The sequence below is a fragment of the Mus musculus genome, chromosome 19 (genome assembly GCF_000001635.26).
Source record: "Mus musculus strain C57BL/6J chromosome 19, GRCm38.p6 C57BL/6J".
Taxonomy (NCBI): Eukaryota; Metazoa; Chordata; class Mammalia; order Rodentia; family Muridae; genus Mus; species Mus musculus.
Genome location: NC_000085.6, coordinates 12,800,318 through 12,817,929, shown reverse-complemented (window position 1 = coordinate 12,817,929; position 17,612 = coordinate 12,800,318). Strand labels below are relative to the sequence as shown.

Sequence of the window (17,612 nt, the reverse complement as noted above, 5' to 3'; positions counted from 1 at the left end):
TTATGTATCTAAGTAGACTGTTGCTGTCTTCAGAGTCACTAGAAGAGGGCATCAACCAGTACAGATGGTTGTGAGCCCCCATGTGGTTGCTGGGATTTGAACTCAGGACCTCTGGAAGAGCAGTCGGTGCTCTTACCCACTGAGCCATCTCGTCAGCCCTGCTGTGTATTTCTTAAGTGGCACAGAAATCACTGAGTGAGGAAAGAATGGGAAATGCTGAACAGAAATCTGCAATAGAGTTTTATAAGGATGAAATCATAACTCAAACTAACCCCAAATGATTCAGATAATAAGCAAACCAATGCTATCCAACAATATCCATATGTTTCATTTAACGTTTTTGTTCTGTTTTCAGCAAATGATTATCATAACAAACATGCATGCATTACTGTTGGGTCAGGAGTACATAATTTAGGGTTACAGCTACACGTTTGCTTAGGTAGCTAAAGCTGATTACATGAGAAATCCAAGGCAAGTGAGGTTGGTTGTTACATTGTTCTCTTAAAAGCTAATTAAACAAGTGGGCTGAGTATACAGCTGGAAAGCCATTTTATGTGACCTTGAAGTCTATTATTAACTGTCAAATCCAGCAGAAGTTGCAAACTTTTGTGTGTAAGAGATATTTCTATCATAATGAATTGTCACTAAGTAAGTATTCACTACCTATATGTATCCTGAATATTATATTGTAAGCATTGATATGTAAAACAAATCAAAGAGAAGCTCCACATTAAGTAGAGATGTATACTATATGTCGCTTTCCCCTTTAAATTCTATAAAATTCCATACAAATTCCAGAAGAATTACTTGAGCTATCAATAAGATTACATTAAATTTATGGGCTAGAACACCCAAGAGAAAACGTTTAAGGTTTAAAAGGCTAAGCATGTGGAAACACTTTTGTCATCCTTACAACTTCAAGACAGACGCACACAGATCGCTATGAGTTCCAGACCACCCATAGATATACAGACACTATCTCAAAAATAACAAAAACAAAAACAAATTTTGGAAGGAAAAGCTTGTCCCAATAGAGGTAACATTTTATAAAATAAAGATAATTAGGAGCAATCAGTTATTATGCAACACTGACAAGTGAAAGTAATCAAATGTGTGTAATGGTAACAGAATAAATAAACAGATCAAAAGAGTAGACTAGAAAATTCAGAAGCAGCCCCCTACACCTGAAAAAATCCAGGATATTTCATGAGGCATTTAAAGTGTCAGAATTATACTCAATGGACTTAATAACAATCTGTCTAGAACAATTTTACAGCCCTCGACACATCAAATATATAAACAAGTGAGTGGAATTGAATATATAAATATTTTTAAAATTAAAGTATTAGAAGAAAATGAGTAACTTTTAACAACTTAGAGACATGAGCATGTTTTAAACAAGGAAAGAACACTAAAGAGATAAGGCTAAAGAGATATTTCTGTGGTTAAGGCCACTCACTGCACTAGCAGAGAGCCTAGGTTTGGACCCACAACCTACATGGCAGCTTACAACTCTCTGTAACCCGAGTCCCAAGGGATCAAACAACCTTTCCTGATTTCCATACGCGTCAGAAACACAGATGCTACACATACATAAATTCATGCAAAATATCTATACACATAAAAATTAATCTAAAAATAAGGAAAAAGTTTGTTTAAAACCTCTGAAGTGAAACAAAAAAGAAAATCTATTAATAAAGTCTGTTTCATAAAATTACTATAGTTGAATCATTCAAAATATTTGTAAAACTTCTATATATTAAAAAAGCAAACCAATGGAAACATGAGCTACATTGTTAACAGGTTGAAGAAAGATAGATTTAAATGTTTATTATTATAGATATGAGAATGAAAGTTCCCAAAAGGAAATTGTGTGTTCAACGTAATCAGCAAGGTTGATTAATTAACTTGAACTTCAATGATTGTGTTGCAGATGGGATGTTGTAGGTCCAGAAGCTAATAACAATTTGTCTTGGTCTATATTTAGGACCATAAACAGTCACTTCTTACACATATAACATCCTGTGACTAATACATAAAAATTTTATGAAATATTTTAACAACAAAATCTTAGTTTTCATCAACCATAAAACTAAGGATCCTATTAGATTAGCAGTGAGGCCTAGAGCAGAGGTTTCAATCCACATCCTTAATGTTTCTATTAATGTGTTTGAACATTCCTTAATTTATTAGTTTTCTTGTTTTGTCATTTATAAAGACTTCATCAATGTTTTCCCATGTTATAACATGGGATTTTTGGTAGCCTAAATCTATGCTCGTAGGCCATGGCTACTCATATTTGGCTTCAGAATAAACAATCTCTTATTTCCTTTAAGGTAAAAGCTATGTTTCACATTGACATATGAAAATATACAACTCACAACCATGCAGAGTTTAAGAACAAGGAAGACGAAAATATAAATGTTTCAATCGTACATGGAAGGGGGAACAAAACAATCAGAGGAAGTAGAGGAAGGGAGGGATCTGGGAGGGAGAAGGGAGGACGATGAAAAAAAAGGGGGTTTAGGATCATGTATTAGAAGGGACAGGAGAGAAGTACACAGGGTCAGGAAACTGACTAGAAACGTAGCACTGGGGGATGGGGAACTGCGGATAGCCACTAGAAAGTTCCAGACTCCAGGGAAGCAAGAGGCTCCCAGGACCCAAGAGGGATGACTTTAGCCTAAAAACACAAAAAAGGGAAACTACAACCTGTAGAGACCACTTCCAGTAGATAGGCATGCCCCTCCCCATCCAGTTGAGAGATGGGGCCACCCACACATCTCAAAAATTTTAATCCATGGGCTGGTGAGATGGCTCAGTGGGTTAGAGCACCCGACTGCTCTTCCGAAGGTCCAGAGTTCAAATCCCAGCAACCACATGGTGGCTCACAACCATCCGTAACAAGATCTGACTCCCTCTTCTGGAGTGTCTGAAGACAGCTACAGTGTACTTACATATAATAAATAAATAAATCTTTAAAAAAAAAAAAAAAAATTTTAATCCAGAAATGTTCCTGTTCAAAGAAAAGACAGGGACAAAAAGTGGAACAGAGACTGAAGGAAAGGCCAACCAGAGACCACCCAACCTAGGGATCTATCCCATCTGCAGGCACCAAACCCCCACACTATTGCTGACACCAACAAGTGCTTGCTAACAAAAGCCTGGTATGGCTGTTCCCTGAAAGGTTCTACCAGCACCTGACCAATACAAATGCAGATACAGTCAGCCATTGGACTGAGCCCAAGGACCCCAATGGAAGAGCTAAGGGAATAACTAAAGGAGCTGAAGGGGATTGCAACCCCCTAGGAAGAACAATATCAGCTAACTGGACCACCCAGAGCTCCCCGGGACTAAACCACCATCCAAAGACTATACGTGGAGGGAGCCATGGCTCTAGATACATATATAGCAAAAGATGGTCTTATCTGACATCAATGGGAGGGGAGGCCCTTAGTCCTGTGGAGGCTTGATGCCCTAGTATAGGAGGATGCTAGAGCGCTGAGGGGGTGAGTGGGTAGAGGAGCACCCTTATAGAGGGCAAAGGGGAGAGGGGAGGAGGGATGGGATGGGTAGTTTGTGGAGGGGTAACCTAGAAGGGGGATATAATTTGAAATGTAAACAAATAAAATGATTTAAAACAGTCCCCTTCCATAGCAAGCACTTAACCAAGTAATATCTCCCCAGACACAAATGTAGCTTTTTATCTAAGCCTGTTCATTCATAAGGCCTCCTCACCTTACAGTTGTGGAAAACTTGTTCATGCTCAAAAAAGTGCCCACACTTTCAAACTATAATCCATGTATAGCATGTAAAAGGAGGAAGACCATTGTCAAGATTCCCTAACATCAGCTTACTCAGCAATATTTTATTCTAAATAGGAAATAAGAATTTGAGGAGCTGATGGTTGCAAATTACAGCCCATACAGGAAATATTCTTGAAAGAAACTTCAAATTAGAGACCTCTGATCTGTCCCTAGCCGTTTAAAGAAAGCAAAAGTAGCATGCTATATCATGAGCTACAAGCTACTTTATGATTTGGAATTTTTAATAATACAAAGCACAACACCTGTTATTTGAAAGAATGTACAGAATGTATACTTTCGAAGTAAGGAGCTCCATCATGCCGAGTTTTCCTCTGTTTAATTCTGCTATATTTTGTGAACGGTTCCTCCCATTATTACCAAAAGTGCTACTTTTGCTCCGGTATACTTATAAACAATTGCCATATTGCTATTGGTGGACAGTGGCTAGAAACATCCCAGTGCTTCAGCCACAGCTGATACTTAGCACACTCTCAAGGTATATTGGGAGCAATGGGTATCCCATTTATGCAAACCAGAGTATATGGTGGAAACAAATAAGGGAATATACCTTCTGAGTTTAGTGTTCTAGCTGGGCATGCTAGTATTTATGGCTCAGAATCACAATCACCTAGGAAATTTATAACACTCCACACATAGTTATGGAAGGGTTTTATATCATTCTCTCACACACATCTCCATTGTAGGTATAGCTTGGTAATGGAAATGTACCAAAGTATTGCAGTCTAGAAAATATAAGCATATTTGAGTTTAAAAAAAATGGAAATACTATCATAGAAAATTGGTTGAACAGATGGTGAGAGAGCTAAGAAGCAAAACAGAAGACATGGGGGTTACCTGAAAGCCCCAGCAGCAAGTCATCACCACCCCTGTGCTAAAGGACAGAATGCATGGCAACATCATGAGAGCCCATGCCTCTGGTTCAGTGTGCTGGGACAACAGCAGGTTGTCATGCTCCAACTGACAGAGATGCAGCTGCTGATAAAGACACTGGAAAGTCAAGCACCAAGGCAAGGCAAGTGCCCTGCATTTTCCTACTCTACATCTGCTGGTCTCTCCAGCACTTCTTGCTTATCAAAGCCCATGACAGCCAACTGTCTTGGAACTTGGGAATACTGCTATTTGGATAAGGGATTTACTAAAAGAATTAGAAATGCCATACACGGACAGACAGATGGCAGCAAGATGGGGTTCCTATGGCAGAGTGAGTCTCCTATACATGTTAGGGAAAGGGGGAGGCTCTAAACTGCAGGACTGATGAACAGTCTGTGGTTTATGCTTGCAGTCAGGCCAGCTCTGATAGGTGGCTGCACACAAGTGTGTGTGTGTGTGTGTGTGTGTGTGTGTGTGTGTGTATGTGTGTTGGGAGTGGTCTGTTAGCATAGGATCTGTATGTAGAATAAGCTATAAGCTAGAGGAGAGCAAGTATCTAGAAAAGCAAGTTAAATGGAAAGCATTTGCAAAAATGGCCTGGCCCTAAATGACAGAACACAGAATATGAAAAGAGACAGAGGCCAGTTACCCAGTGCTGTAGGAGAAGATGACCATAAAATAGTGTCATGATTAAATAACTGATCACAGTGCCGGACATACTGGAAAATAATTAATGCTTGGACTGGTTTTCATGTTACATATTTCAGTATTCATATGCATTTCTACTTCTTAATAAAACATACTGTTGCTGAGAGCCTTTTAAGTACAGTTACCACTTTTGTTGTTTGTGTTTGTTTTGGTTTTAGCTAGGGCAGAAAGGTGAAGACAATGGAGATATGTTCACCTCTCACTTCCTGGAGCTGGAATAAATAGGTAATGTGTATATAAGTAAACTAGCTTCACTCCCACCACAGAAGGAAGTGACCTCAAGTGGAATGTATTAAAATGACTTCCCGTAGTTCAAGTCCATTGCCTGATTTAGCTCCCCATGTATGCTCTATGTACTATGATCCTGAGATCAGATAGTGCAGTGGAGCACTCTGTGACAAGCACAAATCCTTAAGAAAAGGTTCTAGTTTCTTTTGTGTGTGTGTGTGTGTGTGTGTTTGTGTGTGTTATGATTAAAGAGGCAAACACAAACGAGGTGGCCTTTCTGTTTCTGATTTATTTTAGATTACTAATCTGCTTTGGTTTGAAGAAATGACTTAGCAAGTGAATCTATTCCATGTGTAACACTTACTAAATGTTCCTTTCACCACCTACCTAACCTTTGAGCAGACCTGGAAAGTAGAATTATGTTTTCAGGTGTCTGTGATGGACCCTTGCTGTCTTCATATAGCCGTGGTCCTTGTACTGATATTGCTGGACCCTTGCTTAAGTTTCTTCAGGTGTGTTTTCACCTTTGAGTTCTGTTGCATGACATCCGGAAGTGAAGTGCCAAAACTCTATGCTAATTCTGAAACTTTTATCCTTTTTAGGTGATTTTTAAAAATGCAGAGATACTCCCAACCCCGAGCCTGGACACCTGTCTGGAAACGAGGTACCTTGAGAGGCTGCCAAGTCATTGTAGAAGGGTTCTGCCTCCACTCAAAGGCTCTGGGAAGAGGCGTACTATGGATGAAATCCAATAATAATCTTTACAAACAAATTTGTCAGCCAGGTGTGGTGGCGCACACCTTTAATCCCAGCACTCGGGAGGCAGAGGCAGGCGAATTTCTGAGTTCGAGGCCAGCCTGGTCTACAAAGTGAGTTCCAGGACAGCCAGGGCTATACAGAGAAACCCTGACTCAGAAAACAAACAAAAACAAAAAACAAAAAACAAAAAAAAAAGAATTTGTCACTTATTAATAATAAATTACCTGATAACTTTTAATTGTGAAGTTATTTATTAGACACCAAAGCATACCTGTAGACATTGGGCTCCTGGATATTGGTTGCATACACGAGCTGCACCTAAGAAGTAAGTGACAGAAAAGAATAACAAATGGCATTTGTGTTAGAATGCTGTAACTTATCAACATGGAGAATGAGGGCGGCTTAGGCTTATAGCTGCCAAGGGGGATAACCAGAATGACATTTTGGTTCACACTTGTAGTCTAGGCTTCTTGGGAGGATGAGATAGAAGATGCATTAGTATGAGCTTAGTTTGGGCAGCATAGTGAGAGCTTATCTCAAAGCTAATAATAGTAATAATAATGATGATGATAATAATAATAAATAAAAGAAGTAACTAGCATATTGCTTAAGCATTTCCAAAGGTAGAATTACCTTTTATTTATTTTTTAATATTTATTTATTTATTATATGTAAGTACACTGTAGCTGTCTTCAGACACACCAGAACAGGGAGTCAGATCTCATTACGGATGGTTGTGAGCCACCATGTGGTTGCTGGGATTTGAACTCAGGACCTTCAGACGTGCAGTTGGGTGCTCTGACCTGCTGAGCCATCTCACCAGCCCAGAATTACCTTTTATTATACAGAGAAAAACCAAATTCTAAACAGAATTTGGCACTTGAAAGGTTACTACCCTCCCTGCCTTAAAAATAAAGATATAAAGAGATGTGTCATCCTCAGATAGGAAGCATAAAGTAACACGGTGGCTCAGGGAAAATCACTTTAAACACAATGGTGCCTAAGGGAAGGCTAAATCACAACCTTGACTTATGAAAAGTAATAATGTGTCAACCAAAGATGCGGCTGGACAGCAATTCATCTATTTACTCATTTAACACAAACTTACTTAGTGACTATTATGTTCCAGGGCATAGGATGTTGTACCCAAACCACAAAATAAGACAATCACACTAAAACCAAATACTCTGGGAAATGAAGTGGAGTGCCTGCCTCGCATCCAAGAGGCACTGGGTTCTAATTCTAACTCCACATAAACTTGCTGTGCTAGTATACTCTTATAACACCAGCACTTGGGAGCTGGATGCAGGATCAGGATTCAATCTCATCCACTCCTACACAAAGAGCTCAAAGTCAGCCTATATTACTTAAAACCTAAAATAATAAAACAAAAACTGAATATTCTAGAGCTTGCATTCTACTGACAAGAAGCAGATTTAAAAGTTAGTCAGGGAGTATAAAATAATAAGTATAAAAGTGTAATAAGGGAGTATAAAGGAGTAATAATAAGTATGAAGATAGCTGCTATGATGCATGGATGTGGGAAAACGCACTGAGTAGAAGACACTTGAACAATGCCGTGCATGAGGTAAGGAAAGCAAATGGGTATCAGGGAAATGTGGCCCCTGTGCAAGGTCTGAAAGGGAATGACAGCTGGGAAGCAGGGAGGCCAGGGAGGCCTGCAAGGCAGGGAGAGGGGCTAGATCTGCAGGTGGCAATCATGCATCAGACAGCTCAAACTGAGACACTTGTAAGAGGAAAGGAGAGTTCTAGAATTAGTTCCTGTGGTTTGATCTCTAAAGTTTTAATTTTGAGAGACAGACAGACAGACAGACAGAGACAGAGAGAGACAGTGAGAAAGAGAATCTGACTCTGTGTAATCTAGTCTGGAACTCAAGCACTCAGGTTCTGGTATATCACTAGAATTGAGATTTCAAATATATGTACCATAATGTACCATAATTCCCTAATGACGTACATATTACTAGTCAAACAACTTGGTTCTATTGTATTAGGGCACCTACAAAATAATTTCAATCAAGAACAAGGTGTGGTGGCTCGTGCTCTTACGTTTTAGGCCCAGCATTTGAAAAACTGAGGCAAGAAGACTGCAATTTTGAGGCCAGCCTTGGTAACTGTCTTAAAATAATTGTAGTAGCAACAACAATAATTGTGATCAAAATCTCTTTGCCTTATGTTTTAAATTTTTCCAAGGCAGAGCCTCATGTAGCCCAGGCTAGCACCAAAGTTGCTATGTAGCTGAAGCTGGCCTTGAAGTTCTGCTCCTCACGATAACACATGCAAGCCAACATACCTGGAGAGATTTCTATAACAATTTACCCAAAATAATTTAAAACAACACACACACTCATGCACACGCTCACACACACGTTGGCACACACACACACAAATATATATAAAACCACATAAGAAAAGAATTATGCTCAACATATAGACACTTACCTTAATTGGAAACTTGGTTATTGCTGCTTCTAATATTTTGATTTGGGAATTTTTCTTTAAAATGTTTATGTTTTAAAATATCTATAGTTGTCACTTTTTTATTGCTTTTATTTATTTATTTTTTTACAGTCCAGTCCTTATCCCAGTCTTGGTCGGCCCTCCCACAGTTCCTCATCCCATTCTCCCCCCCCCCCCCATCTCCAAAAGGATGCTGCCCCACACACCCACCAGGCCTCCCTACTCCCTGGGGCCTCAAGTCTCTCGAGCATTAGGCGCCTCTTCTCCCACTGAGGCCAAACCAGGTAGTCCTCTGCTGTATATGGGTCAGGGGTCTTGTACCAGTTTGCATATGCAGCCTGATTGGTGGCTCAGTGTCTGAGAGATCTCAGGGGTCTGGGTTAGTTGAGACAGCTTGTCTCCCTATGGTGTTACCCTCCTCCTCAGCTTGTGTGTCCTCCAAGAGGCCCAACAAGCAGCTGACTGAGACAAAAGAAGATACTTAAACCCTACCAATGGGCAGAAGTCAGGAACTCCTGTGGTTGAATTAGGGGAAGGCTGGAAGAAGCTGAGTCCTGTCACTTTTTAGTTTGTAATATTATCCAAAGCTACATTTTATAGTTAGTACATTTGAAGTTGTTATCTTGTGCTTCCCCTCCAACTCCCGAGACAGAGTTTCTCTGTGTAGCCCTGGCTGTCTGGAACTCACTCTGAAGACCAGGCTGGCCTCGAACTCAGAGATCCGCCTGCCTCTGCCTCACAAGTGCTGGGATTAAAGGCATGGCATGTGCCACCACTGCCCAGCCAACTTGTACTTTTTTCTAGGGCACAATTGTTTTAATAGTGAAGTGATACCCCTAATGCTGATGAACCTGAACATTCAGGGCACATTCTGCTCTGTGAAACATATTCTTAATTCTGCTTTCTTTATTAAAATGTGTATACACAGTCAGAAAAATGCCTTCTTCTGGTTAATTTCTTAGTGCACAAAACACTGGGCTTCACTAGGCCCATTTCCTGCATGTATATTAGTGTGCTCTGCTTGCATCTCCCCGCCCATAACCCTCCTGTCTCCTTCCCCTGTGGTTCCCCCCAACACACACACAAGTCCTTTTGTTTTTATATAATTTACAGAATACACCAAAGACACATATGTCATAAAATACAATATTTGTTTTCTTTCCATCCTCCTTCCTCTCTTGGGTTCTGCTCACCCCTCAGTACTTCCATATTTATTGTCCCCCTTCTACTTTGTCCAAAACAATATTCCCACGTGTCTTCCCTATCCACCTCCACTCACAGCATCTTTCTGCATTAATATTTTAATAAGCCAAACTTTGAAGTTGCCTCTATTTGTGATTCTTTTTAACACAGTTTGTAAAAAATGGATAAGAGCAAAATCACTGACTTCTATTGGTTTATAAATGTATCCAAAAAATAAAGCCAAAATCCATCAATGTCAATATTTTTCAGAAACATGATTTCAAATTAAGCAATTTAGCTACATGATCTCTTTTGGTTTTTGCTAGGAAAAATTAGAGCTGCTCAATTGTACTTTGTTAACAAACACTTTTTCGATCTATCTTGCTTGTATAATTTGATTACAGATCTCCAGCTGATTTTGCACATAAGGCAACCTAAGCTTTAGGAAATGAGTTTTCAGAGGTTGGACATTTTCAAAAGCCAGAGGGTAACAGCCAAAATATTTGCCAGTCTTAATAGTTTTAGTTTTGAGGGACAAAATGCTGCTGTGTGTTTTGATGAAGTCGAGAATTCTGTGCACTTTACATTCTTCTTCTGACACATTTCTGCTATTGGGGTTAAGTTGGTAAGAACACTTTATTGTGATGCTATTCACAATCTGTTTTCTTATTCTTACCATAAAATTTTACTATCTTCATTGTTAAACTATTTCAACTTACTGTACTGATATTAGTGATATTGTTTGTTTTATTTTTTTAACAAGATAATGAACAAATGAACTTCCAGAGGTTTTATTTTGATGCTGTACATCGGGTAAAAAAATAAATCAAAAAGCTTGGAATGTTCTGATTTTCTAATTGAGACCTCTGATGACAGTGAGTTAATATAGCATATTTTGATGACTTTCAAAGACAGTCTACTCTTCCCACCTTGCATATAAGCAGAAGAAAATGTGGAATTGAAAGTGAGCAAAAACAAGGAAAAAGAGACAAAGAGAGAGGAACAGAGGGGGGGGAGAGAGAGAGAGAGAAGAAAGAGAGAAAGAAAGAGAGAGAGAAAGAAAGAAAGAGAGAGAGAAAGAAAGAGAGAAAGAGAGAAAGAAAGATAGAAAGAAAGAAAAGAAAGAGAGAGAGAAAGAAGGGAAGAAAGAAAGAAAGAAAGAAAGAAAGAAAGAAAGAAAGAAAGAAAGAGAGAAAGAGAAGGAGAGAGAGAAAGAAAGAAAGAGAGAGAAAGAAAGAGAGAGAGAAAGAGAGAGGAAGGAAGGAAGGAAGGAAGGAAGAGAGAGAGAGAGAAAGAGAAAGAGAGAGAGAGAAAGAAGCAAAGAAATGTTTACAAAAGTGCTTTGCTAGAAGTGGACATGTGTATCTCACAGAGATCTGCAAGAACACTTCCTGCAGCTGAGCATGAGACCTGAAGATTTGGTTTCCGTTTTGCTTTAAGCCAACTGCTTTCATACCATTCATAGTATAGTATTTGGAATAACAATACTAAACTCTAATCCCTATGATTGTATGTGTGATTTTCTCACTACTTACTGACCCCAGATGTTCCAGGTATGCATCGCATGGACCACAGCATGGCAGCATACAGACTGACTAGCAGATTTCTTCTGCTACTACCTAAGACCAGAGAGGTTAGCTTATGTTCTCACTCTTAGACTTCAGAGCCATCTCCCTGAGTACTATCATGAAAAGGTATTGTGACTGATACTCTGTCTGAACTAGATCAAGAAGATGCTTTGGAGTTAGTCATAGTCAAATTAATGTATTAAAGAAAATATTAATAATAAAACTTCAAAAACAATTGAAAGTTTTCTGTGAAAGGAAATCAATGAGCTGTCAGAAAAAGAAGCAAAAGCTCAGGTCTTACGCAAGTAAACAAAGATGTGGTCATCCACAAAAGTCAGTGCCAACACTGTGGCCTCTACTGCAAATGAGGTGAGAAGTCACTACCAGACTCAGGGTGAAAGAATGTGATGATTGGTCTTATCTCAAGACTATGAGGCTGCTGCATGATACTGCAGTCGAGGAATCCATGCAGTCTTCCATTAAGATGCCCAATGGAGGAGCTAGAGAAAGTACCCAAGGAGCTGAAGGGATTCGCAGCCCCATAGGAGGAACAACAATATGAACTAACCAGTACCCCCAGAGCTCCTTGGGACTAAACCACCAATCAAAGAAAACACATGGTGGAACTTGTGTTTCTAGCTGCATATGTAGCAGAGGATGGCCTAGTCGGTTATCAATGGGAGGAGAAGCCCTAGGTCCTGTGAAGGTTCCATGCCCCAGTATAGGGGAATTCCAGGGCCAAAAATGGGAGTGGGTGGGTTGAGGAGTAGGGGGAGAGGGGAGGTGATAGGGGATTTTCAGAGGGGAAACTAGGAAAGGGGTGATAACATTTAAAATGTAAATAAAGAAAATATCTGTTAAATAAATAAATAAATAAATAAATAAAATCTAAAAAAATAAAATAAAATAAAAAAGATGCTATGAGTATACTTGAATCATTTCAAAACATATCACTCTCTAGTACAGAATCAGATAAGCATTCTGGGGAAAAGCTGGAAAGTAGCTATTCCTGCACTCAAATTCCAGGTCTGGGATACTCATTGTAGAGAGTACCCAAAAGTGAACCAGAACATCATAGTTCATAAATACAAGATATCCACTCAATGTCTTATAATTGCATTCTCATTAAGCAAGCTTCAGTCGCAATTAAGCATTGTGCACAATTATCTAAAGGAAGAGAATACACATCTCAGCAAATATGTACTTAATAGTTTTAACAATCATAAATTAACACAACAGATCTCTGGGCTTTCAAATAAATCATCTCTGGTGGATTTAGGGCATTTTGGTTTTTTTTTTGGTTTTGTGTGTGTGTGTGTGTGTGTGTGTGTGTGTGTGTAGTCACTGCCAAGAGTTTTACCATCTCTATCTAGATGAAAACAATTTCTGAATGTATTTAACAGAAAATAAGCCAAACATAGTAACAGCTGTATAGAGTCACCCGAGAAGACTTATCTAAACTATCAGGTGATCCCTGGTCTTACTGGATGTGACTCCAGTCAAACTATAATGTGACACCTCTGGTAACAGGTTATGGTTCAGGAAGTAACATCAAGTAGTCAGAGTGTACCAGGCAATACTCTGCTATTATGCCCTTATTTTCAAAGGCTTACTCTATGGTCATTTTCTTAGTTAAGATTTCCATTGCTGTGAAGAGATACCATGACCAAGACCACTCTTATAAAGGACAACATATTTACTTAGAGCTAGCCTACAGTTTCAGAGATTCAGTCCATTATCATGACAGCAGGAAGCATGGCAATATTTAGGCAGACATGGTGTTGGAGAAGGAGCTGAGAGTTCTTGATCTGAAGGCCGCCAGGAAGAGTCTCTCTTCTGCACTGGGTGGACCTTGAACATAGGCCCTAAAAGCCCTCCCCCACAGTGATATATTTCCTCCAACAAGGACACACCTATTCTAACAAGGACACACCTTCTAATAGTGTCACTCCCTATGGGCCAAACATTCAAACACATGAATAGAAGCCAAATCTACTCAAAGCACTACAGTCATTTTCTCAGTTCTCCTCTTTCCAAAAGCAACTATCTTTAAATCAATATTGAAATGATATTCTTTCTTTCTTGAATATATATTTCTCCTTAATATATAACATATATAATTTATAATTTACAAAATATAATTTTATGTGGAATACAATTTTTAGAAATGTTGTCACACTTGATTGTCTACAACACTACAATAGTTCAAATGTTACCTTCAAGGGACTTGTGTTACCCTGCGATGACAAGGTCTTTGGAGTTTGGGGAATCTTGCTCTCCTCTGTGGATTGCTGATCCAGGTGACAAGAAACTGGATTTGAATATTCCTCACTGTCCTGAAAGGTGCAGCGTTCCAATTCCTCCAATAAGGCATCTATGTCCCAGGACACAAGAGGGGTATAATGTAGAATCTATGAGTTTCCAGGATTATTTTTTTCTTAAATATTCTCTTGTTTTGAATAATAAAAAATTTACAAATACCTTCTTCCATCCTTACCTCACTTCAGGAGTGTGGCATATCCCAGAAAATGTCTGAGGAGACTACATTTGGTATTTCCTATGGTTGCATTCAATTTCATACTCTCTCTACAATTTAGTTTCTGACATTCTAGGTATTGATTTTAACCAGATAGGGCAGATCTCTCTGTCTCTCTGTCTCTCTGTCTCTGTCTCTCTCTGTGTCTCTCTCTGTGTCTCTCTCTTTCTCTTTATCTCTCTCTCTCTCTCTCTCTCTCTCTCTCTCTCTCTCTCTCTCTCTCTCTCTCTCATGCAACTTTATAGAAGCAACTTGATTACAATTTTTCAAAATATACCAAGAAGTAAAACATTTTAATCCTGATTTTTTAGTCTATCTCAAGGGTTAGCCCAAACCATAACACAATAAATTGTTAAGTATTTTGGTGGTTTTGTTGTTGTTTGTTTTCTTGGATGTGGAGAGAAAAGGTTGAAAAAAAAACTAAAGTATTATACAATCAAGCAATATGTAACAATCTAAATTACTGGGACTTCTTTTGCAGTTTTCTTGGGAGAAAGTCAACAGACTTCACAAGAATTTTGCTAATACCTTTCTGTTGTAATGTCAGTAATCATGATTACAAATTAACCATGCCAATCATAGTATATGAAACCTACAGTTTGCATTTAATTATCCTACCACATTGAGGTAGAGAAATGGTAATGTACCGTTCTCATTTCATATAAAGGAGAGAGGCGGTGTAGTTCTCACAGGCTGCTGAGCACAGATCTCCAGTGAGTGCTATCATATCCCAGTCTCAACACTGTGAACTTGTACATTGGAGCTGCCAGTATCACCAGATTGTCTGAGTCATCTTAAGCACAGCATGTTCTCTGAAGGTCTTTCTTCATGTACATAATGAAGCAATTGGATGGAAGAATATTTTTTTTCAAATTGCAAGTGAAGATACTTGTGTCTTTTTGTTCGTTTTTGAACTTCAGTGGATTTTTAAAATATATATTACATTTTTATAAGCTTGCAAAGCATTAGATTGTACGATTTCTGAGGACCTGCCTAGCTCTGAAGTTCTCAAATAAAGAAAATGAACTTTAAATGTCATTGGAAAAAACATGCTCATGTATTTCCTATTTGGAGATCAGAGTTTTGCTCTGTCTAGTTTTTAAGAAAGGCAGCTATAAATCCAACCTAGAATTTACCAAGTAGCCCAGGATGGCCTAAAACTCAATGATCTTTTTGCCTCCACTTCCTGAATGTTGGGGTTTTATGGGTATAGCATCATGTACAGTTCAAAAACTGTCTCACCCCACTGTCTTCCCTCTTAACAATGCTGAACCCGGGAACTTACATACACTAGACAAGGTGTGCTGTGCCACTGAGCCACATGCCCAGACTAAGGATTAGTATTTCCCAATATTATAGGAGAAGATATAATTGTTTTGTTTTCACAAAAGAAATCTTCTGTAGAACTTGCTTAATCTCAAAAGTTTGACCTTCATATACCATTTTAGAAAGAACCAACCTGAACTAATAGCTTTAGGCCAAACTGTCCTTCAAGAAATAAACTGACAAGAAAAAAGAAAGACAGGCAGAAGGGGTACATATATATTAAGAGAGAACAAAGAGACATATAACTAATTTCAATTTAGATTATTAACTTTAATGTAAAAAATAAACCAGACAAGATTGCCGATAGCATTTGTTTGAGATTTTTGTGAATGTGTGATCAAAAATTTACAGGCAAGTGCAAAATAAATCCTTTTCCAAATTCAGATTCAGTGTTCATCATGAGTTTCATAAGCATAACAAGATAAGTTAAATTTTTAAAAGAATATTTAACACTGTATATAGTCAGTAATATTAAGTACTAATATCTCAGAAACTTGAAAATATTAACATTAAAATGATGTCAGATAATCTTAGATGTAATAATGTTATTTCATGATATTGAGGAAACGCCATTAAGGTTATTAGCTATTGTGGGTCAGATACTGTTAGTATGGTTGTTTGTAGTAGATTAAGACTGAATTATGTACAGATAAGAAATGTAATCATTGAAGTTTCTTAAAAACAATAGATTAATGGAAAAATATAAGCATATGAAATAAGACTGTCAAGAGCTAATGATTATTGAAACTGATACAAAGGGTGCAATCAAAGTCATTAAACTGTTATCTCCCATTCTGTATATATTTTAATTCTCCACAATAAAAGATCTTGGGAATGTTTTAGAGTAAATAAAACAGAACAACAAAGCCAATGTTTTATCTCAGACTCTAATTAGCCAGCCTCAACTCTGAATTTCAGAATTCCAACACTTTGCATGTTAGAATGCAACCATTCTCTTTTCTGTTTTCTAAGCTTCACTCCAATCAGAAATGAGAGTCCTTCCTGGACCAAGAGAACTCATGTATATTAAACATGATGGGACAGGAGTATCACTGAGCAGAGGATGTGAAGTTATCCTCGGAAGCATCAGCTCACCAAATCTATTATAACTCTCCTTTCTGCTCACGAGTTACCAGGACTTTCACTTCCTGTTTCCAATGAACACATATTTCACCAGCTCCTGAAGCTACTCCTTTGGCTTCATGCAGACTCTAAAATTTAAATTAGATGACTAATTTTGGTGTGACAAATATGAGATTACTGGCAGTGAAGTCTCTGGGCGTCTCCATGTGTTAGAGTCATCTCATCCCTAAATTGAGAAGATTTAGGTAAAACCTTCTAGGTGAATACATGCTACTAACATCCAAGGCAGTATTGCATAAAGGAAATATTTGCCCACTTGAGCCAGCCTGTCCTTGATAAAATTTCTACACAAGTAGAAAGAGAAATCCACCCCAAGTCTTGGGTTTGGATTTTAGTCCTGTTGCTGTTTGTTAAGGCAGGGTCTCATTCTAGCCCAAGCTGACCTGGAACTAACAAGGTAGCCCAGGCTGACCTTACACTGTGGCCAGTCATTCAACCTAGTCTCAAGTGCTGGCTGGGATCGTGGGTACAAACTACTGTGCCTGGCAGACACTACCTGCCTTTTGTTTCATTTTGGTTTTTGAGACAGGGCCTCAGTACATAGCCCTTGTTGGGCTACAACTTGCTATGTAACATAAACCAGACTGGCCTCAATTCATAGAGATCTATCTGCTTCTGCCTTCCATGTCTGACTTTTTAAAGATAGGATCGTACATAGATAGCCTAGGCTGGCCTCAAATTTTCCATACAAACAAAAATAACCATTAGTTTTTGATCCTCCTGCTTCCACCTCTGGAGCATAAGGATTGAAGGCAAGCAACACTACATTCCATGCAAATTGTTACAATTTGAAGAGACCATTGAGGGGTAACTACTAGCAGTTTATTAACCTGTAGCAAATTGGATTATCTACAGTCAGCTTCCAAAGTTGCTTATTTTCTACATTTCTGAAAAAGATTTCCTTAACAACTATGCTACTCAGAAATTCTTTAAACTATACATTTTTTTAAAATGTATTACTACACTGGCCACCAGAACAAATAC

General features: G+C 38.5%; 1 protein-coding gene across 5 annotated transcripts in view; it reads right to left on the bottom strand.

Annotated features, from left to right (window-relative positions):
- Nucleotides 1-17,612, bottom strand: part of Lpxn (leupaxin) — a 37,927-nt gene that overhangs the window by 15,884 nt on the left and 4,431 nt on the right. For 4 of the 5 annotated variants that reach the window (XM_030250687.1, NM_001361971.1, XM_030250689.1 and 1 more), the window contains exons 2-3: nt 13,840-13,997; nt 6,664-6,710 (exon numbers count right to left, since the gene is read on the bottom strand). Coding sequence is in view for 1 of the 5 variants with exons in the window: in NM_134152.4 (NP_598913.1) it covers nt 6,664-6,710; nt 13,840-13,997 (205 nt within the window). In the remaining 4 variants the exon portion in view is untranslated. Of the gene's footprint in view, nt 1-6,663; nt 6,711-13,839; nt 13,998-14,120; nt 14,299-17,612 lie in introns of those variants that run through there. The other variant, XM_030250688.1, reaches the window with a different exon arrangement.